Source organism: Capricornis sumatraensis, chromosome 4 (assembly GCF_032405125.1).
Source record: "Capricornis sumatraensis isolate serow.1 chromosome 4, serow.2, whole genome shotgun sequence".
In the NCBI taxonomy this organism is placed as follows: domain Eukaryota; kingdom Metazoa; phylum Chordata; class Mammalia; order Artiodactyla; family Bovidae; genus Capricornis; species Capricornis sumatraensis.
The window spans coordinates 99,987,680-100,012,901 of NC_091072.1; the positions used below are offsets into that span (position 1 = coordinate 99,987,680).

General features: G+C 53.7%; 1 protein-coding gene across 3 annotated transcripts; it reads left to right on the plus strand.

Moving 5' to 3' along the window:
- The first annotated feature begins 838 nt into the window (after positions 1-838).
- On the plus strand, positions 839-23,814 carry CTDSP2 (CTD small phosphatase 2). 3 transcript variants are annotated; one of them, XM_068970213.1, is made up of 8 exons: positions 839-1,382; positions 14,529-14,677; positions 16,228-16,266; positions 16,702-16,803; positions 17,374-17,430; positions 19,569-19,661; positions 19,784-19,969; positions 20,155-23,814. In XM_068970213.1, exons 1-8 carry the CDS (start codon positions 1,319-1,321, stop codon positions 20,278-20,280), a joined length of 816 nt encoding a protein of 271 aa, XP_068826314.1. In that variant the 5' UTR covers positions 839-1,318; the 3' UTR covers positions 20,281-23,814. The 3 variants fall into 3 exon arrangements, with proteins under 3 accessions (XP_068826314.1, XP_068826315.1, XP_068826316.1); XM_068970214.1 differs by having other exon boundaries at positions 19,868-19,969; XM_068970215.1 differs by lacking the exon at positions 16,702-16,803.
- The last annotated feature ends 1,408 nt before the right edge of the window (positions 23,815-25,222 follow it).

The following is a 25,222-nucleotide window of genomic DNA, read 5'->3' on the forward strand; positions in this document are numbered from 1 at the left end:
CCCTAAAACCACGGAGGGAGGGCAGTAAGGGTCCACAGAGCTGATACTTTAAGCTTAGAGACTTCTATCCATCTAAACTGAGACTGGTACTCTGGGGGAGGGGGAGCGAAGCGCCCAGGGGTGGATTGAGAGGAGGGGGAGAAGGGAAGAAGCCTTAAATGGGAGTAAGTGAAAGGCTTTGAGCAAAGCTGGCTCCTTAGGTCTCATTTGTTGTGTGAGAGTCAGACCATCCCGAGGTCAGTTCCAGCTCTGATATTCTTAAAGTCCTCGGCCTACTCACACACCACGCACACCACACGTATCCCTTTCTGGTTTCGATGGTTGTACTCTTACGTGAAACGAAGGGGCCACAATTCGAGCGCCAAGCAGGAAGTAAAACAACTGCCCGAAGCCTCTCTCTCATCCTGGTTCGACCTGACTTATGCTTGGAGGCTTGTTTGGCTACCCGAAGGGCGCAACCATTCCACCGTAAGCGGGTAGAGATACCCAGCCAAGAACACCCCGGTACAGAGGAGGGAAACGTGAGCTTTGGAGTGTCCTTTTAAGTAGTTGGGAAGGGGGTGTGGCCGAGGAGACTGGGAGGCCGCAGCCCGACGAAGGGGGAGTGGCCCGGGGCGTGGCCTTAACGACTGGAATGTTGTTGGGTCCCCGCACCGCATAGTAAGGAGGGGCCCCGCCCCTTTTCTCGGAGAGGGCCAATCGGAATGCCGGAGCGGTTTCAAGTCTCCCCCGCCAGCCAGCCCGCCCGCCACCCCACCCCCCTCGGGGATTCGCTTTTTCCGTAACAAAACTGCAAAGCTCCGGATGTTCCGCAGCCCCGGCGGCTCACAGGTGGAGGGGCCCGGGGCCTAGGACTGTGCCCCGAAGCGGGAAGCGCCTGCAGGCTGTAGAGAGGCCGGGTCCCGAGCCTGGAGGCGCGCGGGGGTGGGCGCTGCAGCCGCGGGTTGTTTATCTGGAGTACGGAGGGGAGGGGGGAGCCTGGAAACCGCCCCGTGTCCCATTTCCTCCTCTTGTTTTCGCTCCGGATTCTCCATGTTGGACCCAAACTGAGGAGCCCGGAGCTGCCGCCGGGGGATCGGGGCTGGGGGCACCCGGGAGAGCCGTTACCCGGCTCGCCCGCTCTCCATACAGGCCGCCTCCCTTCCCGGCCCAGGGAGGGAACAAGAGCCGGGATGTGAACAGCAGTGGGAGTCGGAGTCTCGGGAACCGGAGCCTGAGCCGGAGCGGGCCCCCGCCCAGGCCCCCCAGCCCAGCCCAGCCCAGCCTGTGCGCCCGCGCGTCCTCCCGCCCAGCCAGCCCGGGCCCGCGGGATTGTTAGATGGAACACGGCTCCATCATCACCCAGGCGCGGAGGGAAGACGCCCTGGTGCTCACCAAGCAAGGTAGGGGCAGCAACTTCCCAAAACTTTGCGTCGCCCCCAGGCGGGGAGGGGGCTAGCACAGCTCCGAACCCGAGTCTCGGCCCCTGACCTCCCGGGGCTCAGAGTGGGCGATTCCGACCGGATCCCCTACTCCATCCGCCCCTGCGTCCTGGTGCGCACTCACACCCGGCACAGGGCTGCGCCGGGGCCCGGGCTCCCTGCGCCCTAGGGGGAGGGGCGTCATCCGCGCAGCTGTCACCCCTTCCTGCACCCCCTCTCCGGGCAGAGGGACTAAGGGGTGAGCGCTCGAAGCGCGAGTCTACTCGCGTCTATCCTCTCCAGAGTTAGGGGGTGGGGTCGTCACTTTTCCCGCACCGGAGCGTGCGGCTGCCCCAGGACTACAAGGACTGGGGAGGGGAGGAAAAAGAGGGGGTCCCGGCCGACCTCGGGCTAGAATGGAGCCGGGACTGGAGTCCAGCACTTCCCAGCCCCACCCCCCAGCCCCTCACCCCCGCCAAAGCTCGGGGTTGCTCAGGCAGCGGGCGGTGACGGCGTCCGGCGGGACTTGGGACCAAGTTCACCGCCCGGAGGCGGGGGCGGCCGCGGTGGGGGAGGGGCTGAGCCCTGGCTGACCGGACCTGGTCCGCCCGCGGCCCTTTGCTGGGCCAGGGACCTCGGCTCGCGGGGCTCTCCCCGGGCGGCCTCCTGCCGCTTTCGCTGAGCAAACAAGCGCGACCCCAAGGCCCGACCGGAGCCCCTCCCTGCCCCGGTGCGCTTCCCCCGGGCCGCAGCCACACACACAGAGCCGCGTTTGTTTAGCTCGAGAACGGTGTCCCTGGTTACATAATTCGCCGGATGGCATCAGACCCGGCGTGTTTCTGAATCGCGCTGCGAAAAAGTGCGAGTTCTCGGTGGGCAGCGGCTAGCGGCCCCCGTCTTCCTGCGGGTCGCGGGGAGATACGAGGTGGGTCTCGGGCCCTCTCTGGGTGTCGGTTTGGGGGCTGGAGCGTGATTGGGCCGAGGCCATTCCTAGGGACGGGGAAGGTGGGGGTCCGAGGGTGGGATCTTTGAGTTTGGTCCTGGAGAAGGCCCCGAAACTCTTTCCCCCTCCCCCACGTTCCTCATCAGGCCTTGAGGAATGTGTGTGGAAGAGCGGACAGAATTTCCGCGGGGAATAAAGACTAGTCCTTTTTTCTTTTTTTTTTTATCTGGAGAACTTCCCAGACTCGGGCCACCTGGCCTGGGGAGGCTGGGGAGCTCACGCTCTTGGGACCAAATTCGGAGCGTCCCTGCTCATCCCTCGATCCCCCAGAACAGGGCAAAAAAGGCCCAGTGCCTTGTGAGGGGCCAGCCCTGGGGCCTCGGTGTAGCCCCACAGCTCCCTGTTAGGCAACATTAGTCAGCAGATCACTTATTTCGGGGGTTCCTGGTCCCAAGGAGCACCCCCAACTTGCCTAGAGGCGAAAAAGCTGGGCCGGTGGTTTCACCATTCCCTAATTCCCTTGGTGGAATGCTGGGGGGCGGGAAGTAGTGCGTGCTTCCTGCATCTGCTGGCCCTATTTAAATAAGCCTTGCCTACTCAGATCCCAAAGCCCCTGACTCCCTGCTCTCCTGGCCACATCACTAACCAGGCTGCAGCTTCACCCCTCCCCTGGCTGCTCAGCTGTGCTGAGGCTGAAGAGGGGAGGCTTTCTGTTTTTATAACTTCACTCCTGACTCTTCCTGCTCTCTTCCCACCCTCATCTGAGAAAGACTCCCAAGTGCTAGCCTAAAATGAAGAAACGTGTGGATGGAGGATTCCAGAGGGGGCAGTGTTGATGAGAAGGGGAAGAATTGCCCTGAACCCACTCTGGTCCTCCCCTCCTGTAGGGGCTCAGGAGGGTGCCCTCCCAGGGAGAGGACCACACCAAGAGTGGGAGAAGGCTGGACTGCTGAAGAGACAGCTTACCAGTAAAAGCTGGGAGTTTTATCCACCAGGGCAAGTGGTGGGGAAGAGAATAGAGAGCAGCAGAGAGCAAGCAGCTGTCTTCTTGACAGTCTTTAGTTGCTGATGTTGGTTGAATTTTTAGAGTTACAATTTTCATTTTTGTGTGTGTGGTTTATCCTTCAAACTTATCCCTGGAGGAATCTGAATCCTCAAGCCAGCAGCTTGGGGGTCTCTCTCCCCTGTAATTTGACTGCATTCCAGAGAAGACATGATTTCTTCCTGAACTGCTTGGGCAAACGGCAGCCAGCAAGCCAACTTTCTGATTCCTTCATCCTTGACAAAAACAAATCCTGCATCTTACAAAAAAAAAAAAAAAGTGGGGGTGGGGAGCAGATGTTTTCTCTCTCTTTAAGAGTTTGGCCCTCTCTCCTCTCCAGGGTCCTATCTCTACGCTTCTGCCTCCCTTTGGAAAAATGGGGAAGGAGTACAGACCCAGTTTATTAATCAGTAAATTTCTAGAAAAATACTAACGGCTCCTAGCTTGGGTGGTTTTTTAGTGAAGTTGTTGGCTGGATGGTTTTTTTCCTCTTCTTCTTTAGCATTCTGCTCTCAGAGCTTTAAGGCTGGCTGGGTGTTGATGATTCAAAAGTAATTACAGTAGGGGAAGTAGAACAAAGTTGCTGAAAGCATTGATGATGAAAGGACCCAAATTGGACCATCTCCCCAGACAGATGGGTGAAATGGCTCGCTGGTACAGCAAGGATAGGGCTGTGTGGCATATCAAAAGTGAAAAAGGAAAGTTAGTATCCCTGGTCCAGCAAGGCTAGGGCTGTGTGGAGTATCAAAAGTGAAAAAGGAAAGTTAGTATCACTTTGGTTAGAAAAGCACCATTTATGGCAGCCATTGAGGATGTCTCCCCATTGCTGCGAGACTGTGCCTTGGGCTTCGAGGTTAGATGGGGAGAAGCCAAGGGCATAGGTTAGCTTATAACCTCCTGGGGTGAAATGCGAGGGTGGGGCAACCTCTTCCAGAGCTTGAGTGTCCGACAACCCTTCTATGGGAGCTGGGACTGCTTCTGTTTTGTTTTGTGGGACCTAACGCCCCTTCTTTTCAGACAGTTGATGGTGATGCTTTGAATTGTCTTCTCACATGTCTTAGCAGCAGGTTCTGGTAACTGACCATCCCTAAGAGTTAGGATTGAGGCAGGTTTTTCTAACTCTTGCTTCCTCCCTAAAGGGAGAAATTCTGTCTTATTCGTTCACGTAAAAGCTCAGACACCTTTCACTGTAGTTGTAGCTAGGCCCTTAACTTGAAAAGTTTGGCTTTCTTCCTCAGCTGGCTGGGTGAGCGTCCAGGGTGTGTGTTTACAGCTGGCTTCTCCCACCCCACGGGTTCCTCTCCCATCCTGGCCCAGCTTCAGCCTTGGCCTCTTTGTGGCCACCGAGCCTCACTCCTGTGTCTCCTTTGGAGTTGTTGCCCCACCTTGGAGTGGGGTGGGGGCCTGGGTGGTGACTGACACTTGTGTTTGTTCCCTGCCAAAGCAGCCCAAGGGAGCCCTGCTAACTCAGCAACAATGATTGTAAATGCCCGCCATCCTGGGCTGGGAGTTTGTAGTTCTGCTGCTGAGTCTGACTTGGACAGTTTGTGGTGGAGCTGGACTCGGGGATTGCTGTGAAAACCCCTCCAGAGATGGCAGAGGTGGTCGTGTCCCTGACTCCTGTCTCCTCCCTCTCAACTATAGGGGTCTTCAGCTGAATAGAAGAGAGGTCCCTTTTCATCCTCTCAGTGGAACCTTCCAAATCCCTTATGATCACAGACTTTGTTAAAATGATAAATAGAAGTAAGTTGATGCACCCAACCTTTCTCTGAAGAGTTAATACATGTGTTCATTACTTAGCAAGAGAAAACAGTATGTATTTATATGTAAGTATATGTCCCTTCCCCTTCTCAACTTTTCTTCCTCCTAGCTTTTGGGTAAGTTGAGCTATTGTCTTATATTCTTATCTTGTCTCTTGGAATGGAGAGGGGATTGGGAAGGGGAGGGTGGAAGGCAGGGGCAGCAGTTAAAGTGTTCGGGAGAATTGCTGGGGAGCAGAATTGGTTGCTTCTGGCCTGGGTGCAGATCCCTGCTTTCCCTGTTTACAGTGAGACTTGACAAATCACTTCCCCGTTCTTAGCGACTTAGTGACTTTTCTGTAAAATGGAAGTATTGGTCTCTACATATATGTAATCCCTGGTACTTAGAAGATGATTGAAAAATGTTAACATCCTTCTCTTTTAGACAGCTAGACTGCCGCTCCAGTGTTCCTCCATTCCCTGAAGGACACAATACAAGCACCAAAATAATCATATGGGTTTTATTGTTAAAGACAGGTGGCTGAGGGTCAGAGGGAACACTAATGTGGGAGCTTAAGCCTTCTGGGAGGATCATAGCCTTGCTGCACAGACCCCCTCTCTGCCCCTGTGACACTGGATGGGATTTTATGCAAGTAGATTGTGCCTTGGGCCTTTTGCTCTCTTTCTAGAGCCCAGGCATCTGGGGTGGGAGGAGGCCAGGCAGCCACACAGCTCCTATGTAGAGTCCCTGAAGTCTAAATCTTCTGAACAGTTGCTCAGTCCCTCAGAAGTGGGTACAGTGAAGACTTGAGAGAACTGTATGCTATGTTCTTACTGTCTGCATTCGCTAAGAGTTAAAGAACCCGGTGAGATTCATACACACACACACACACACACATATGTATATATGTATTTTTTTTTAGGAAATTCTGGTAACAAGGAGAGAAAAAGAAACTGGGGTTTGAAGAGAAATAGATGTTCCAAAGCTGTGTCTTTGTTTCTGTGTTTTTGGAGTGAACCTTGAGAAAGCACAGACAGCCTTAAAGTGCTTCTCACCCTGTCTCCGTCTGGCCAGCTCAGGAAGCATGGCTTTAACTCACTTGTCCTGGGGACATGGGATTGGATGTGGCCCTGTCTGGACTCCCCTCCCTCTTCTGTAGAGGAGGAACAGTTCCCAACTGAGATGCAGATGAGTTTATTATCATGCACGTTTTAGGAATGAACTAGTAGAAATCAAAGTGGAGAATATGATTTAGCACTGGAAGCCTCTCTGTACCAGAGGCCAAGCAGAACAGAGTACCTTTGTCTGGCCAAGTGCCCAGCCCTTCAGGTCTTAGTGTGTCTGAACCAGGTCTGTTACGGCAGAATGGGTACTCCAGCAAGCACATGGCCTCCTGGGCAGGAGTTACAGGCATGTTCTGTTTTATTCCTCAGCTATTCTAGGGGTTAGCCTTAAACCTGATCTCTCAGCAGACCTGCTGACAGCTCCTTTTCTTTCCCAGGTGATCCTCGTCCTCTCCTACCCTACCCCCATCCCAAATCAGACTTTGCTCTTACTCCCTTTTTATTCAGTACCTCTTTTCATCTCTTTGGCGTTCTGTAGAATTTCTCTTTCCCACCCACATAGATCTCAGGGAACAAACGGGGCCCCAAACCCAATGAGAGCCAAGCAGATTCATGAGAAGGCTCAGAGTGTGTACCACAGATGTTCAGAAGTGTCTCCTGGGTCCACCGAGGGGGTCGGGCCTCCTTCTCAGGAACAGGGGCCTATAGTAAGAGACAGCAGGCTTGGGTCTTTTGACTCTGTGATAGAATAGAGCAAGTACTCCTAGAAAGGAAGATGAGGCTCTGGGGTGCAAGCCCCCTGAAGCCTGCAGAGACACTGCGGCAGTGGGATGTGGTAGGGAAAGGGGCCTTGGGTTCTCTAACTGAATCACCCTCCAGTCCTGGAAGGGTTAGTCAAGGACCACTGGCAGCCTTTAGACATTGGCTCTTAGCCAGTGACACACATCAGACTCTCCTGTGACACTTACTAAAAATACAACCTCCACCTGGGTCCTACAGAATCAGAGCATGAGCAGGTGGGCCGGGCATACGTGTGTTGCAAGTGCTCCCTGTGAGTCTGACAGGTGTCCCTGGAGGAAAGCCAGGTGAGCGCAGCAGTGGCCCAACTGCCTGTTTAGCCTTGAGCATGAAGAGTCCCTGGAGGGATCCAGTTTTGCTGTTAACCACCCTGTGGCTCCTAAAGGGGGGTCTGAAAGTTTTCTGAGTGTAAATGGACAGAGTCATGGTCCTCCCTCACCAGTAATGATCACAGATGATAGAGAGCACTTACTGTGGGGCAGGAACTGCCCCAGCCTTTTATATCTAGTATCTTACTTAAGCCCCACAGTGACCTTGTGAGGTAGGAATGATCCTGTCTGGACAGGTAAGGAAATCCTCTGCCGAGAAACCAACCACCCTGTCCATGGGAACATAGCCAATTTGGGGCAGCTAGGACTGACTGAGTCAAGCCTAACCCTGACCCACACAGCCTCTTCTTGGCATTGTGCAGGCCACCTCTCAAGGTACCTGCTCAAGCTTCAGGTGACCTGAAGCCACCTTGTAAGGGACCATGCAGTCTGGCCCTTTCCTGATTGGCCTTCAAGCAGACAACCCAGGGTGGTTGTGCCTTAGGCAGGCCCACAAGGCTGTTTGAGTGGCTGAGGTGGGGCAGGCGCCAGGTTTCCTGATGTCCAGCTTAGCGCTGTCAGTGGACATAACAAGACTGGTGGGTTGGTCCCACGTGCAGCTGGGCTGTTGGGGGAGCGGGTGAGTGACCCTGTAGGTGGGACAGACTCCCTGGCAGACTCTTTCCAGTTCGTTTGCAGGGGCCAGCCACGAGAGGAAGGAAGGAAGGAAATGGTTGGCCACCCTCAACTAGAGAGAGAGAGAGTGTGTGTGTGTGTGTGTATGCTTGGTTTTTGTGGAGTCTTGGAAAATGCCGTTTCCTAAGATTGGCCCTGCCATGACCTCTATGTGACCTCTGGAATGGTAAGAAACCTCTGTGGTCTCTTTCAATGTGGCCGTTTGAGATTGAGACTGAGATAAGGGTATGAGATTGAGACTGAGATAAGGGTATGAAAGTGCTTTGTGCTGAAGACAAGCAGCTGAACTTGAGTGTTTTACTAGGCTCAGGACACACCCAGACCCACTTGTAATCCGCACAGCTCTGTGAACTGGGTAACATTAGTCTTCCCCTTTTACAGAGGGAGAAACTGGGCCCTGAGGCCACACACCTTGTGTGCAGCAAAGCCGGAATTGAAGCCCAAGTCTGTGACACCTGTGTCACCACCCTATTGTCCACTGGTCAGAGGAGAGATGGTCGAGTCCCTTGCTGTATCTTGGGCCTTCGATCTTTTTCCATCTCACTCTCATGCATGTGTCACCTAGAACAGGCTCCATAGCTGGAGAGAGGAGACACTAAGTTCTTCAGGTCTTCACCAAACCAGAAATCAGGCAGAGCGCTGAGACAGGGGTGGAAACAGCCGCTAAGAGGATATTAGTGTCCTGCTGGGAGGTTTCTTTTAGCCCCTAACCTCCCACTGGGGTTTGCTTAGCACCTCCTTAGGGGAAGAGGAGGGCTCAAGGTGGGAGGGGATGGCTTTCAGTACCCCCTCTGGCCTAGCAGATGCTGCACACAGTGGAAGAGGGGCAGGGGCCAGCCTGTGGGTTCTCCTGGGTGGCATCTCGTGTCTGTCCCTGCTGCTGTGGTGGGCCATCCGGTCACTTCCTGACATCCACCCAGAGCACCCTGGTATGGGCTGTCTGGGCCTGCCCTTGATGCACCTGTGAGGAGATGCTATACTCCAGGGCCTGTTGTTTCTCCTGGGAACCCCAGCCTGTTTCTAAAGTATGTTAGAGCTGCCTGGAAGGGTGTTTTGCCAATTACTCTTGTAAAGGCTGACTCTGAAATTGACCCAGTTATCTTGGTCTTGTTTCAGAAGTTGCCAGGAATCCCTTGCTTCCAGGACTGAGTCGCCCTTGAGGGAAGGGCCCTGAAGTTGTGGCCCCATGTTGTGATCAGTGACAAGACTGCCAAAGGGGCCCGGGGAAAAGCAGACGAGGTTGCCGGTGACCGGGTACCCTGCTCCCACCCCACGGTGGCCTGAAGGACCCAGGACTGAAAGAAGCCCTCCTTCCTTAGAGGAGAGAGAGAGGCAGGGAGCCCTTCTGCCCTGGCAAGAGCTAATGAAGGCGTCTGTGTAGGCAGGACAGCCCTGCTGCTGGCCGCAGGGATGGCGCTCCTACAGAACACGCTGGCGCAAGCCAGACAGCATGGCTACAACTCTCTGAAAGTCCAAACCGTCAGCTTCTCCGCTGCTCTTTGGAACGAGGGACCTGGCGCTGAGCGGGGAGGGGCCCCGCCTGCCTTGCCGCCTGAAGAGAGCAGTGTCCGCAGTGGGCACGGAGCTGGCTGTGCCCGCCCGCGTTTCCAGCTTTTCCTGTGTGGGGGATGTCGAGGCACCTCTCACCTGGCTCCCCTGCCGGCTCGCCTGATGGTCCAAGAGCCCTTCCGTCCACCTGGCGCTTCCAGGCCTCTCCTCGGCCAAGGCACGGATGCCCCGTGCTGGGGACCCGGGAGGACTCCGCTCCACGGGGAGCCCCAATCAGATGCGTCTTGGCCTCAGGTCCCAGGCAGCTGGCCAGGAAAGGCCGGAAACGCTCCACACATGCTCCTTCCTCCAAACGCTGAGGGGAGGGAGGCCCCTCTGAGAGGCCATTTTATAGTCATAGCCAGGCGGCATCCTTTGCTGTGGGGGGATGAGAGATGGTGGCGAGAGAAGTACTTTTGAGGGGTGAACCAAGAAAGCATCCTTCTGCATGAATGGGCTTGTTAAAACCCGACAGCCCGAAAGCTTGCCTTCTGCCGAATCCCAGGCGGGTATGTGAGGAGTTCCTTTGCTGGGACACGAAGCTGTGTTGTTGGCAACGGCGATATCTGAGCCTGACCTTCAGAAGGAGGTTAAAAATAGTGTTGTCCTGGCAAAGCCCTTCTCCATCTGTGTGTATATGTGTGTGTGTGTGTGTGTGTGTATACACACACGCATGTTTGTGCACTAGCTTCTTACGAGGCAGAGGCAAATAGCATCCCCACCTGGTGCGTCTCTGGGGCAGACATGGTGGACACAAGGGGTGAGGCCATTCTTTGTCTCAAGTGGAATGGCTTCACCTGCTTTCCTGTTAACTTGCTGATGCCAGCGAGGGAATTTGCAACTGGAAAACAACTTTTGTAGTGAACTGGGGAGAAGGTACGGGGTGATTTTGACTTTTTGAAGCCTGCTCAGGATCAGAGTTCCTCTGACACCTTTCTTGCTTTCTGTTCTAGAGCTTCAACCACGTGCTGGGGTGGGAGGGCCCATGGGGTTGCCAAGGTGCAGTCGTTTTCCCCTTAGATAACGTGTTAAAACCAGCATGGATTTAGGTTTATTCCGCATGGTGCGCTACTGTGCTTTGTAAGTTTTATCTGTCCTCGCAGTCAGGAGTGGTCTTGTTATCGAAGTTAATAGATAAGGAAGCTAAGGCTCAAAGAAGCGGTGTGGCTGAGTTGGTAACTGGCAGGGCCTGCACCCCAGCCCTGGTGGTCCTGGGGCGGCGGGGTTGGGCAGTGCCTCCCCGTCGCCGTTTCCCTTCACATCCTGCCTCAGTAGGAAGCCTTGCAGCAGTGAGTTGAAGGAGTGTCCTGGCCTCCCTTTTCTCAGCAACCTGCACACTTTATTCTTAAGCCAGAGGTCCCCCCATTAGGTCAGTGCTGGTCCTTTCTGACGTTCAGCCTCAGACCAGAGGTTCGGAACGGGGGACGCAGGCACACATCAGTAATGGAGCTCTGTGGTACCCACTGGAGTCCTGCCCTCCCTCACTGGCGAAACTTGTGTGCTGTGAGATCCGCGCCCCGCCCCCCGCCCCCCCCACACCCCCGGCCTGTACACCCGCTGGTGCCAGGGCACCTCTCCTGGGGAGCGGTTGCAGTCCCTGGCTGGTTGAAAGGAGTCCTGTGACAGGCTCTTTGACACAAGGCTCAGATCCCACCCTGGGTGTTTCCCCTCACCCTTTAACCCACTCAACACAGAGGATCTCTGACCAGAGGTCCTGGCTCCAGCTTCTCCCCGCCCCCATTGTCCTCTTGATCTCCCAGAGCTGTCTGCCAGTCAGAGTATGTGCTAGGCTGGGGTGGGGGGTGAAGGGAGCTTTGGAATGGAATCCCAAAGCCTTGTACTGTTTTACCCCGAACCCCTTTCAGGGACTGCCCACAAGGGCAGCAAAGAAGGGGGCCAAAACCCAAACTGACCCTTGACCAGTCCAGCCTAAAGAGGAAAAGAGCAAACACTCTAAAGGAGACCTTGAGAGTGCCGCACTGCTTCCCACTTGTTGCAGGAATAAATGCTCACGAAGCCCGAGCTGTTGGGGACCCGACAGAGTAGCTAAGAGCCCTGACTCTGGATTCAGGCGGATCTGGGTTCACACCCTTGCTCTGCTGTCCTGCTCCCTGTGTAACCTCAAGCAGGTTGCTTAGCCTCTGTGCTTCAGTTAACCTTCTATAAAACAGGGGATTAAGGCCTATAGATGGGTTTGTAGTGAGGATTAAATGAAATAATAGTGTCAGGTATCTTATCGTGGGCCTGACACATCATTGGTGCTCAGTAAACATGACTGAGGCCCAGAAGGACCGAGTGGCTTGTCTCAGGTGCTCAGCTCCTCAGTCTACCCACCTCTCCTCATAAGGGAGCTTGTTTCTAACTCTTGTGGGCCAGTTGCACAGAAGGCTTCCACAGGTCCTGGCTCTGACGAGCTGACCAAGGCCCTGGAGGCCCCAGAGTCACTCACTCAGCCAGAGTTGCTGAGCACCAGCTACTTAGAAGCTGGAGGCCATTGCAGGCCCTATCGGGAGGCAGCCATGTTAGGGGGAGGCGAAAGAGGCCCTGCTGGATTCTCAGTGGCTTGTTTGTAAAGGTAAGGAGGATGGACAGCCTGGAGAAGGATTGAGGGAAGTGGGGCCCCAGAGGTGGAGGGGTGGTGAGGGGCGTCTGGGGCGCTGACCTTGCTGTCATGGGTCTGGGGTCCCCTCCCGAGGCTCCAAGGCTCTGTGCTCTGCTCCGAGTGCCTGCCCTTGGGGTCAAGGCATTCGTGGTCTCTGAGGCCCAGGGGCTGCCTGGTCACATTGTGTTTTTGAGGAGACCCTCATCCCCTGCAGAGTCCGAACCAAGCTGAGGCGCCCCCAGCCCCTCCTCACAAGCTCCTTCTGAGGCTGAAGCGCTCCTGCCTGCTGGGCCTCCCACAGTGGGAACCAGTGAGGCCTCTCCGTGGCCCCAGCCAGCTGCCCCTTTCACCCCCGCTGCCTCCCAGGATTACTCAGCCTTCACAGCGTCTGTCACTAAGATCCTGAGTGCATTCTTGACGGCCTCTCTTCAGAAAGGGCTTGGGCTGTGTGGCCTTTTAAGAAAGGCTTGGTGCCCAGGTTAAGCCTCTGATTGTGGTTCTGTGTGAAGAAACCATAAGCCAGAGGAAAAGCGAGGTTCAGCTTTGGTCTTAGAGCTTTGTGTCAGCGTCTGTTTGAGTCTCTGGGCTTGGTATTGAACGTGGGCCGTATAGACAGGTGGAGAAACTGTCCTCTGATTTCTGCATAGATTATTCAGAGTAGGAAAAAGTCCGAGGAACCTCTTACCTTGTGGCCTTTAAGTACTGGTCTCTGCTCACAGGTTTGTCTCCTGGACACAGGAGCCTTGGGCAAGGTCTCCAATGCAGCTTCTTCCTTCAGACCAGGATCCCCAGTCTCTGGAAATCCTGCTTTTTCCACCAGGGCCAGGAGCTCAAGAGTGATATCCAGGTTTTTAGGCTCATCTCTGGGAAGCCTGAACATGTTCTGAAAGGTTATAAGTGGTCATACCAGTGTCAGGGGATCTGCCTGATCCAGGGAGGGGAGAGGGCTAGACTGGACTGACTGGTGCCCGACCTCAGCCTCTCTGTTGAGCCAGAGCTGAGTCAGTTGTTCCGGGGCGGTGCTGACTGCCACCTGACTGATGGTCAGCAGCCATTTCCTCATCCTTGGTCCCAGGGACAGAGTTTGGTTTTCCCTCCTCTCCGGGGGCTCAGGCAGCCCAGGAACTGGGTGTTAAATGTCTCTCCATCCCTTCTATAGGAGCAGCCTCTAAGCAGGTGCAGCACACCCTCTGAGGACTGAGCCGAGGGAGCTTGGCCTTGCTGGGATGGCGGTTTGGGTACCACCTTGCCTCCCCTTTCCCTTCTTAAACCCAACAGCACATGGAAGGTTGTCCTCAGTGCTGCATTCTGTTTGTCCCCTACCCTCGCCAGAGATGGAGGTATTTCCGGTGCTTATTTTCCTGCATTGGAGTTTGCCTTAAGCCTTAAAGTGGAGTGGGGTGGCTTTCATTCCACGGCCATCTCCTGCCCTGGACCCAGGAGAGCAGGCCTGTGGCCAAGGACCGTTCTGGAGCAGTGGTGCAGTGCCACCTCCTGGCCACAGTACACAGCCTGGCTTCCTACTCTGGCTCCACAGTTGCTGGAACAGTTCATCTAAAAAGGAACTTGAGAAAGATTTTCCAAAGTCTGATTCTGGTTGATCCTGTAATACCTATAGCTTTTTGTATCAGCTTGACCTTTCTGGGGCTGGTTTACCAAGCCTCTGATTAAGATGGCTTTGTATTTCCAAAGCCCAAATTGTCAAGGCAGGACTTAGCAGTTACAGCCTAGAAGCAGGGACATCAACCCAGAACCCAGCGCTGGATGCGTGTATCCCAAGAGAGTGACCTTCTTGTGGTCTTGGAGGAGAGGGAGTGGTAAGGGAAGTGGCTGGAATGTGGGAAGGACACAGGCATGTGAACAAAGCACGTAGGTTCTTCTTGAGACTGAAGCTGTTCTGCTTTCTAGTCTGGGCTTAGTGCTGCCAACTGATTGGGCATTGAAAGAAGCTGATCCAGGACAGGACAGGAGCTCTGCTAACTTGAAGGGGTCTAGCTCATTCCCTTCTATAGAATTGGTAGTCTTCTGGAAACTGGTGGTAGGGAGGATTTTTGGTTTTGTGAATTCATCTTGAGGGTTCCCTTAGTGTGCTGTTGCCAAAGTGGATTCTGTACCTGGCCCATTTTTCAGTGCCCCTCCCCGCACTGTGCAATTAAGAGCAAGTTTTATGCAGCTCATTTCCCAAACCAGGGACTGGGGATTCCTGTTTCTACTTTACAGAGATGTTGGAATAAACATGTACATTTCACTGTTGACTGTAGTTGGTTGTTCACCTGGCCCGTGCCATGTGCCCCAGTGGAGCTTACAGACTAGAGGGAATACAGCGTGGGAAGTGGGCATCCGTGGATGTCCTATAGCTAACGCCTCTGTCATTCCCTCCTTTCTAGGCCTGGTGTCCAAGTCCTCTCCTAAGAAGCCACGTGGCCGTAACATCTTCAAGGCCCTTTTCTGCTGTTTTCGTGCCCAGCATGTTGGCCAGTCAACCTCCTCCACTGAGCTCTCCCCCTACAAGGAGGAACCCAACACCATTGCTAAGGTAGCTGGATCCAAGGTGGTGTGATGCCAGCAAGGATGAGACTGCCATGGGCGAGTAAGGGTCACTGTAACCATAGCAGGAGGGCAAGCCAGCCTTGCCTGCATCAGAAGATCTCTGGCCCAGAGGAGGCCCTTCCTCTGTCCTTCCCACCGTGGGCCATCTTCTTCCTGTTGACTCCCATCTGTGGTGTGGGCCGCCTGGATGTCCTTGTGGTTTCTGAGGGCCCCTGTAATCCAGATCCTTCCAAGTTCCTGGAACTGTCCAACACACTTTGCATGTGTTGTCTCATATGACCCATAGCAGCCTTGCAAAGAGACTCAAGGATTTCAGCTCACAGACATGAAAACTGAAACCCAGAGGGTATATGTTAGCCCCTGAAGAGTTAATTGGTTAGTAAATGATAGTATCAAGGTTTGAACTAAAATCTTTCTGGCTGTAAGTCCTGTGACTGTTGTTTTTATAAGCAAAGATAACCTCCAAGTTATCTTTCAGGGAACTTTTAGGGAACCAAGGAATTGAAATTCTGTCACATTTCTTGATAACTCCTTGCAGCACTCTGACCTGTACCTGTTAGAGACATTTGGAAATATATAGGGTGTCTTTGATTCCCATAATTACCAGAAGATACATCTGGCATCTCAGAGGTGGGGATAGAAATTATTCTTTCCCCCTAGGCCATTGGTATTTCTTTCTGAACCACCAAGTTTTCGCTGTCCTTCCTCTCTTTCAAAGCCAGGCTATAGACATGAACTTCACTGTCCGAAACAGGGAAATGGTTAAATGAAGAACAAGGTGACAGTATTAACTGTTCACAACAATGTGGAAGTGTTGAGTTGCAACATTAAGTCAAAAAACAGAAAGCAAAAGTATGTATCATGAGGGGGAAAGACTGCTAAAGCAAGCTAGAAGGAAATGCAGTAAAACGCCAGCATTGTTTCTCTAAGTGCTAGGACTTTCATTTTTCTTCAGGGTTTCCATTAAGATCACTTACTTGCTACAACCATAACATTTTTATTATTAGCCAAAGGCAGGAAAAACACTTCTGATCTCTCTGCACTCTATCTCCCTTCACATTTTAGGACTACAGTGTGGGTTCACATCGGCTTACTTGTGTTTTGTAGGGGCTCAGCGCGTGCACACACACACCCGCCATCTGTGCCCCCACGGAGAACATAGGAAAAAGACAGGTTCTCAAAGAAAAGGCTGGTTTCTGGACTAAGCAAGAGGCTAAGCCTCTGTAGTAAGGGGTCTTGATTTGGATTCTTGCTCTGTGCAGTTGGCGTCAGCTGTGTCAGTTCCCTGTTCCTCTGAGAGGCAATGGTAGCCGAGCTCAGGGACACTGCCTTCTCCATCCTTCATCAGGCCTAGTGCGGAAGGGAGACTTCGGCCCCTTTCCTGCCCAGCTCTGAAGGAAAGTCACTTCTGTTATGTCAGGGGGCTTCAGGGGGCTGGGATCTCGGGGAGAAGATTCCCCCGCAGGGCTGAGTGGGCTTCAGACGGCCAGGAAAGGCACTAGTGGCTGGCACTGACTGCCTCCTTTTCTCCCGTAGTCGGATCTGCTCCAGTGCCTCCAGTACCAGTTTTATCAGGTATGTGACTCTGCAGGGCGTCTACTCAGAAGCCCCGAGACCCAGTGAGCCCTGCTAACCTCCTGTGGCAATGTCCTAAGTCCTTGTAGCGTGCTGGCGAGCTCCCCACCTGGGAAGCTGTTTGTCCCAGACATTTGCTGAAGGCCCACTATGTGCAAGGCCTTGGATCGTGGAGGGGGCAGCTGGCCTCCAGCCTGTGGAGCTGACCACCAGTGCTGGCCTCCATCTCTAGTATCTGGATCACTTCACGGTCCCCGGGGAGGCTGGAGCAGGGAGTCGGTCTCTACTCTTTCTCCTCTTGGTCTTCTGGTGTCACCTCTCTCGGGCTGAAGTGGGGGGCATCTTCCATCTCCTCAACGGGCCTAGCTCTTCCCAGAGTTCTGTTGAGGGAAATTAATCTTGGTGGCAGATACAGCACCTTGGCTCTGGTTTTAGATTCCAGGGACCTGCTTGCTCCCAGAGGTGACAGAGGAAGATCAGGGAAGAATCTGCGTGGTCATTGACTTGGATGAGACCCTTGTGCATAGCTCCTTTAAGGTAACGTGACCTGTGGAGCCCTTCCTCACCCGTCTCAGGCTGTCCTGGGAACCTGACTCAGGTGCCGTGAATTGGCCTAAAGGTGATGCTGGAAGAGTGAATAGAGACAGGAGGGCCGGCCTCTGGGATTTGGCCAGACTGGCATCGCAGATACCTGGAGACCACTCCAGAGAATGTTGAGCAGGAGCTCCTCCTCTCTCTCGTCACTGCCAACAGGCTGCATCTGCCCCTTGTGGCATAGGAGCCACCAGGGCTCTGTATAGGACAGGCCCAAAAGAAGGCTATGGGCCATGAGTCAGCCTTGGGCCCTGTCCCTGTCTGTTTTATCAGGCCCAGAGACTCTCAGTTCAGGTAGAATTTGCAGGTGGTAGTAGGTAGAGAAAACCAGAAGGGATATTGCAGCCTGTACTGGGGTGAGAGCCACTTAGTGGGGCGGCAGGAGCTTCTTAGAGCCTCTGAGGTCTGACCCTCCCTCCTCCTCCCAGGGGACAGGCCTTGGCCAGGACTGGGGTGTGGCTGGGCTTCTTGTCTCTTCTCATGAGCTGACTCATTAACTCCTCTGCCTTTCAGCCCATCAACAACGCTGACTTCATAGTGCCTGTAGAGATCGAAGGGACCACTCACCAGGTAAGTACTGCCAGGCCCAGGGCCCCGGGGTCCTCTGTATCTCAGGGCTGTGTTCCATCAGTTGATCCTTTCCTGTAACTTCAGTCTCTCCATCTTTATTGGTACCTTGCACACTCAAGGCTTTCTCATCTTAAAAAATTCAGCCCCCCAGTCGCCTCAAGGTGCCATTTTTATTCTCTTTGCAGCCAAACTTTTTAAAAAACAAGTATTATTTAATAACAGTAATAGCTATCATTTACTTACCTGCCCTGCCCCTACTGAATGTGACCAGCACTGTTAATGCTTTATTACATTTTCTCTGATCTGAAGAGTTGGTGTGTCTGCCTGTTACAGGCAAGGAAGCCAGTACTGGCTGTTTCCTTTCCTCCCCTGCCCACCCATTCCATCTAGCTGGTGAATTTTCTTCCTTCCCAGCTCAGGCATCTCCTCCTCTGTATCTCTCTATGCAGCTCCCTCCCCTTGGGTCCCTTCACGGGATTCTGTCACAATAAATGCTCAGTACACATCTATCTAAAAACACTTGATTCTAAGTAAGAGCAGACTCTGGCTCTGTATAACTGGCTCAGTCCAGGGTTAAGGATCGGTGGTGTTGATAGTCAAACAGAAGAGTTACTTGTAGGGAAATGGGGCTTGAGGCTCCCATGGATGGTCATCGCTCTCCTATGTCCATTAAAAGTTCTCTTCGTCCCAAGGCCCTCCTCCCAGCTGAGGTGCTCCGCCAGGCCTAGCGCCAGATTCTGCGTGGCAGCCCTTTACAGTCTGCTTGGGGGCTTCCCTGGTGGCTCAGATGGGAAAGAATCAGCCCACAGTGCAGGAGACCCGGGTTCAACCCATGGGTTGGGAAGATCCTCTGGAGAAGGGAACAGCAACCCACCCCAGTATTCTTGGCTGGAGAATCCCTGTGGATAGAAGAGCCTGGTGGGCTGCAAGTCCATGGGGTTGCAAAGAGTCGGACACAACTGAGCAATACACTTGAGTATATAGAGGTGTATAAAACTCACAGAGAAGACAAAGGCATATCTTCAGAGAGACAAATAAACACAGTGAACTCCTGGCTAACAAGGAGAGACGTGAATAATGGAAGAGGGATGAGATTTAAATGATTGGGGGGTGGGGGTGGTAGTGGGGTGTCTACGTGCAGAAGTTGGGTTTTCAGCAGAATGGTGAGAGGATGCCAAGCTTGATGAGTAACCAGGAAGAAGAGAGGACCTGTTAAAGGGTAAAGAAACGGCAGGTGAGAGGAGGCCCAATTGTGGCTACCTGGAGCCCAGGGTTCCTGCTGCAGAGCTGGGAGGGGTCTGGTGAGTGATGGCCAGTCCAGGACACCTCCAGGAGGAAGAGTCATAGAGGCACATGCTCTTGAGCAGGGAGAGACGTGGGTAAAAAGAACTTTGAAGGGATGGTTCTAGGAGCACCTACATAGGCTGGATGAGAGGAGCACACCTGGATGGGGGCAGGCACACAGCAGACACAGGAGGGACACGCACCCAGGGAAGCTTTCTGGCCATGATGTGCAAGATGATGAAAGGTAACACGAGGGGTGGGGTGGCTGGCAGGAGCAAGCACAAAATGGGTGGGAGTCACTAGGGCAAGATGCTTCGGGGTGTTGGATCTGTGGTCATGGGAGGGGAACAGGCCACTTTTCCCCTGGTGCCTTTCAGAGAAGCCCTGCAAGGGAGAGCTTGAGGTTTTAGGAAAGATCTGCAACCTTGCCTGATGGGGACCTGGACTTACTGTCCTGCCAGAACCAAGGATAGAAACTCCTGCCGAGGCTGTGGCTGGATTCAAGTAATCCAGGATAGGCTGTTTCCATCCGTGAGGCCTATTCTTGATTACTTGTTTCTGGAGGCAGCTGATGGTTCGCCGCTGGAAAGAGATGGCTCCTGGGACCTGAGGTGTTTTTGTTTGTTTTTGAGCTGGGTCAAGGTTGGGACCACCGAGCCAGCAGGAGCTTGGTGAGGAGGTGATGCTGGTGCCCCGGTCGGTGGGGCAGAAGGCTGCTGGCCAGATGGCCCAGAGGCGGGTCTGTGGGAATGTGGACTGAGCCAGTCTCCTCCTTGTGCAGGTGGTGATGGGGCCTGACGCGGCGCAGCTTCCCCCGCACAGGGTCACCTCCAGCAATCTGCTCTTCTCCTCAGGTATACGTGCTCAAGAGGCCATACGTGGACGAGTTCCTGAGACGGATGGGGGAGCTCTTTGAATGTGTTCTCTTCACTGCCAGCCTGGCCAAGGTATTGGGGGCAGGAGGGGGGCAAAGGCCCGGGAGCAGGGGTGGCAGCTCCTTGCGGGTCTGCAGGAGGCCACGGGGCAACCAGGACCGCATCCACACAAAAAGCCTCCTCTCTCCTCCCAGTATGCTGACCCTGTGACGGATCTGCTGGACCGGTGTGGGGTGTTCCGGGCCCGCCTGTTTCGTGAGTCCTGTGTGTTCCACCAGGGCTGCTACGTCAAGGACCTCAGCCGCCTGGGAAGGGACCTGAGGAAAACCCTCATTCTGGACAACTCGCCTGCTTCCTACATCTTCCACCCAGAGAATGCAGTGAGTGGTCCAGACACACCCACACAGCAGGGCTTGGCAGAGTCCCTGTCCTGGGAAGTAGCGGGGAGGAGAGGGAGGGTGGTGAGCTGTGGGGTTTACTGGAGGAGCACACCAGCCCAGGTGAATGGGCCAAGCTCCAGGGGGATCCGGGGCAGGGAGACTTAGGCCGCCCTCTCCCTCCCCAGGTGCCTGTGCAGTCTTGGTTTGACGACATGGCGGACACTGAGTTGCTTAACCTGATCCCAATCTTTGAGGAGCTGAGCGGAGCTGAGGATGTCTACACCAGCCTGGGGCAGCTGCGGGCCCCTTAGCCTTCCCTGCTGCCAAGCCACGGCCATCCCAGTAGGGGGCTTTCCTACACTGTGCCTTTATGATCAGCTTGACAGAGTGGAAGCTAGAGCATCTCACCAAATGAGGCCTGGAAATAGACGTGACTGGAAAGAGCGTTAGGACAGGTTAGATGCCAAGTGGGCAAATATCAGACCAGTGATACCCAGAACTCCCTACTCCCTGAGTTGGGTTCCTGAGATGTGAGTGAGAGAGAGAGAGAGAGAATGTGTGTGTGTGTGTGTCTTGCCTTGAACTGTGGCCCCAGGATATAAGCGTTTCAGGTTGGGAGAGAAACTGAAGGATCAAGAGTCTCCTCTCCCTTCACCCTGAGAGCCACCGAGCTCCAGGCATGAAGACTGTTGAAGGCTCCATTGCCAAAGCTATGGCCTTTCCTCAGTGTTGTAAGGTTTATGCCAAGGAGAGAGTAGGGTCAGGGGCTGCCTTCGGGTGCCCCAGGCATGCGTCTTTCTGAAGCCTTTCTCTTGCCAGCTGCTGCAGACAGAGAAACGACATTTCTGGGAAGATGAAAGCTTGTTTCCAGAACTGGTAGCCCCAGTGGCCATCAAGTCCTGTGGCCCGACAGCTTCCCTTGCCTCCAGCTGAGTGCCTGACTTGGGTCCTGTCTGCATCTCCCCAAGGCCTGGGCACCAGGCCTGCCTTCCTCGCCGCCTAGCCATAGTCTTGAACCTGTGGGGAAGGAGGTCTTCTCCCTGCCCTGGAAGAGGACAGATAATGGATTTCCGTTCTTTTGACTCTGTTTTAAAATTCCCTTTCTAAATACAGTGTTGAGCTGTTTTGTTTCTGACAGAGCTGCAGTCCTGGGCCTGAGGTGAATGTGGGAGGCCTCGGGGGTGCGGGGACGGGTCCCCAAAGCATGAATGTGTGTGTCCCCTTGGCTTGTAGGGCAGCTGAGCTTGGGGCTGTCTCGGTCTGCCCTTCAGGGAATCTCTGCTGGTGCTGCCACAAGGACTTTGCTCCCAAGTCCGGGAAGGGCGCTCAGCGTCCCACCCTCCTGTTTCCTGGGCAGGGCTCTCTCTTCTCGTGTCTTCCCCAGGGCCTGGCCTGTGCCGAGTGTTCCATCCCTCCTGGCTGGCTGGCTGGCTGGCTGGCGCTATTTCTCTCCAGAGCCTCAGGAACGCTTGAGTTTCCTGGGCGGAGGGGCTGAGTGTTCTCTGCGTTTAGTTTGCCAACATAACACACGTGCGCCCTGCCAACAGTAACAGGTGTGAGTGAGCTCTTCACTCACCTGTGCTTTGCAAGTCTCTTTGCTTTCAAAGTTTCTTAATAGTGAAATGCTTTTTTAAAAAAGAAAGCCACCAAAAGGAAGTTTCCCCAGGATGGAAAACAAAAGAGGAAGAGCTGCTGTAATTGGGAGCACAAGGGGCCCCCTAAGGGGAGCCCCACCTCAGCATCACTGCCTTAACCTTGGCCTCCCCTCCCTCCTTCAGGTGGGAGCTCCTATCACCCCACCCCCACCCCCATTTTCCCTGGAGGCAGGTGTCACCAAGCATTTGTAAGTTGCTTCAGGTGCGAGAACACTGCCCACTCAGGACCGCCCCCATTGTCCCTTCCGGTTCCCACACACTAGGCCAGTCTGAGGAGCTCACCAGGACCAGGCAGCGGAGCAGCAGCTTGGGCTTCTGGCTGCCCAGTTTCTTCCTCTGGCTTCGTGAGGCCTTACCTTTCGCTTTGGTGTCGCATGAGTGGAGTAGGGCCCCCAAGGCATGTGTGGTCCTTTCCCCAGCAGCATTTCCTGGTGTCTGTGGGATCCTGCTTCATGCAGGTAGGGAAAGAGGGCTCCAGGGCTGGCCAGGAACGACATCTCCTGAAGACAAGAAGGAGCTTCTGATTCCAAGCCCCTGGCCTAGGCCTCCTTCCTGGTATCACAGGGGGGCCTCTCCTAAGCCCCACTCAAAGGGTCAGACATCTGGCCAGATCTGCCATGGGGTCCAGCCAAGCTTTTCTGACTAAACAAGCAATAAGAGGCTCTAGGCTGACCCAGATTCAAGGACCTTTTCTGCCCTCCTTTGGGTCACCTGGTCTCCAGGAAGAGTCAGTGCCACCCACTTTCCTGTCAGGCTTGTCTAAGCCGAGGGATCATGACCAGGGCCCAGGATGACCTGGTGGGATGCTTCTTCTGCATGAAGCCCAGCTCCGCAGGCCTGTCTCACCAGACGCCTGCCCCGCCCCTGCGGTTCCTTACCAGAAATGCCGCACCCCCTCCCCTCCTTCCCTGGAGAGGTAGCTCAGCCAAATATAAGTCTAAGCAGGGTCTATCCGTTTGAACCAGAGCCAGCCTGAAGTCGTTATGTGATTTCTGGTCTCCAGTTTCAGTGTGTTAGGGACAAGAGATGATTGCAAAACTTGCTCCTTAGAGGAATCAGGCCAGACTTAACTTGGGAGGAGGGCAAGATTGCAAGGAGGAGCCAGTTCACCCCAGGATCTGTTTCAGGGTTTCCTACCAGCCCTTACTGTTTGAGGCTGGTTTTTGGGAAACAATAGGCCACTAGGCCTGGCCAATCCCAGTTCAAGCCATGCCAGGAATCTGCCCACCTGCCAAGTTCAGTTCTTTTAAGGTGCCTCTTCAGGGACACAGCGTGTCTCTCTGATTGGGCTTCTAAATCAAAAGCCTGATGTTCGTGTCCCTCTCATAGGGGGAGCTTTGGACACAGGACCAGTGTGGAAGGGTCAGGTAAGGGTCTCCACTCTGCACATTGTAGAGGGGACCCTTTGCGGGCCCATGGTCCCTCACTAAAGAGTTTGAGGTAACTTGCCTTCAGTTAATCTGGGACCTTCTGTTTAATTCCCTCCCACCTCGCAAAGATTTGGACCATTTTATAAATGTATAAATTCACCTCTGTTCACAGTGGCCCCTGAAGCTTCCCTGTGCTAACAGCATGGGAAGTCTAAAGGCAGTCATTCCCTGGGAAGTGGGTCCCGTTCTGTTTTGCAGCCCTACCCTGTTCCTGAGGAGGCCTCATTCAGTAAGGCAACTCCCCATCCCCCTCCAAGGTTGTCTTGCACCCCATGTCCCAGCCAGGTCAAGTGTCTACAGAAGGTAAACCTGTTTTCCCCTTTAGGTCTTCATTTGGTTATTTGTTACTATTGTCCCTCAGTTGCCTTTTTTGTAAAATGAGGTTTTAGTTTTGTCTTAAAAAAAACACCAGTGAATACTTGCATTCAAGCCGGGGAGGGGAGGCAGAGGTCTGGCCCCCTGCCGCATTCTCCGAATGCTGTGGGGCATGCCCCTGGAGCACTCTAGTCTTTGGGGCCCTGAGCTTCTTTGCTTGTAGTCATCTCAGATTTGACCTGTCTGTTATGCCGCCCAACCCCCTTCAAGACGCCATCTGGAGGGTCAGGGAGGTCTGCCTCCCACTGTGACTGGGCTCTGGGGTTCTGACCACCTTGCTTACAAGTCCATAATTTGATAAATTTGTTGTATTCAAAAACTTGAAATGTAGGATGCCATTAAATGTCTGTTTATATTTTTGAAATATTTGTATTACTTACAATTAATGAATAAAAGTGGGTTTAAAAAACCCATCCATGAATGGTGCTGTCTCCTGCCCCTGCTGTCGTTCATTCGGAACTTACCCCCCACCCCTTCTTCCCTCAAAACCCCTCTGTCATTACGAGGCTGGAGTGCCCAGGCTGGGAGACCAACTATGGACTCAGCACAGGGATTCTGCCCGAGGTCACAGAAGTCGGGCTCTATTAGCTCTTCCCTGGCCCCCGGGTGGAACCAACCCCATTCCCTCCAGGTGCTTAATAAGCATATGCTTGGTGTCCTATTGACTTCTGGTGAGGAACCAGAAGCCCCGGAGGGACTCAGGGAGGTAGAGTCTTCCTTCTGTGCCCCTTACTGGTTTTCCCAGAGCAGGAGTCCTGAAACTCAACAGTGGTTCCTGGCACCTAGTAAGCACTCAGATTTTGATTGGACTGCCAAGGGACAAACCAGGATGACCTGATAACACACTGTAGGCCCTTCACCCAGACTTCACCTCCGAGAAATGCCCAGAAGCTTCTGGGGGAGGCGCTTGCCAGCCTGGACACCCCAGGGGCTCAGCGGGTGGCCCAGCCCTGCCTCCTGTCATCAGTGTAATGCATTCATATCTACAGGATGGCAAATTTCATATCCTCCCACCCTCTTTCCTGCATTATTGATGGACTGCACTTTTAAAAAATCAATTAGATCAGGGAGTGGGACTGGAGTTAAAAAGAAGTCTTTAAAAGTCTGCTCTTATTTTTGCTGTTTTGAATAGGAACAGATGAAGCTTTCCCTCTGGTTTGAATAAGTCAAGCCCAGGGCTAGGTTGGCTGTGATTGGCCAGGACTAGGAAAATGCGGTTAAAATGCAAACCCAAGCAAATAAAACCCAGTGTCTGCACAGCCATTATTAAGAGAAGGCAGCAGGGCCTGGAGCCTCCCACATTGGGTGGTTCCTCAACACTGCTTACCGACTGCAAGAAAACTGGGAAGACTGGTGAGAGAAGGCAAGGTAAGTTCTCTTTGGTTTATGGGTGCATGTCAGTAGAGCAATTTTACTAGACTAGAAAGAAAGGAGAAGACATTGAAATTTCCTTGGCCTTGTCTTTTTGGATGAGGCTTTTAGAGGATTGAACCAGGAGCTTGTCAGTTTTGCAAACTTCCTGCTGAGAAGTTGAGGTAATTTTTGAGAGACCCCTAAACATTAAGGCACATTTTCAAAAGCTAAGAAAGAGAATACCCCAGCTCAAATAGATGGTGTAGAGCAAGGCATAAATGAAAACCAGCTCCCTCTACTTGGGGTCCATTCATAGGAGTGTTGATAGGAATTAAGGGCCACTACCTTTTAACCTGGGATTTCAAAACTGCACCCTACCCAGCGGTAATGTCAAAGGATACTAAGTTAATAAATTAGGAGTTGAGGAGGGACGGAGAGAT

Bases quoted from the DNA above. Each gene is read 5' to 3' on its own strand.
- CTDSP2 (XM_068970213.1), top strand. From the start codon at position 1,319: ATGGAACACGGCTCCATCATCACCCAGGCGCGGAGGGAAGACGCCCTG. The intron at 16,804-17,373 runs GTAACGTGACCT...TCTGCCTTTCAG, and splicing joins TTGTGCATAGCTCCTTTAAG to CCCATCAACAACGCTGACTT. The intron at 17,431-19,568 runs GTAAGTACTGCC...TCTTCTCCTCAG, and splicing joins TCGAAGGGACCACTCACCAG to GTATACGTGCTCAAGAGGCC.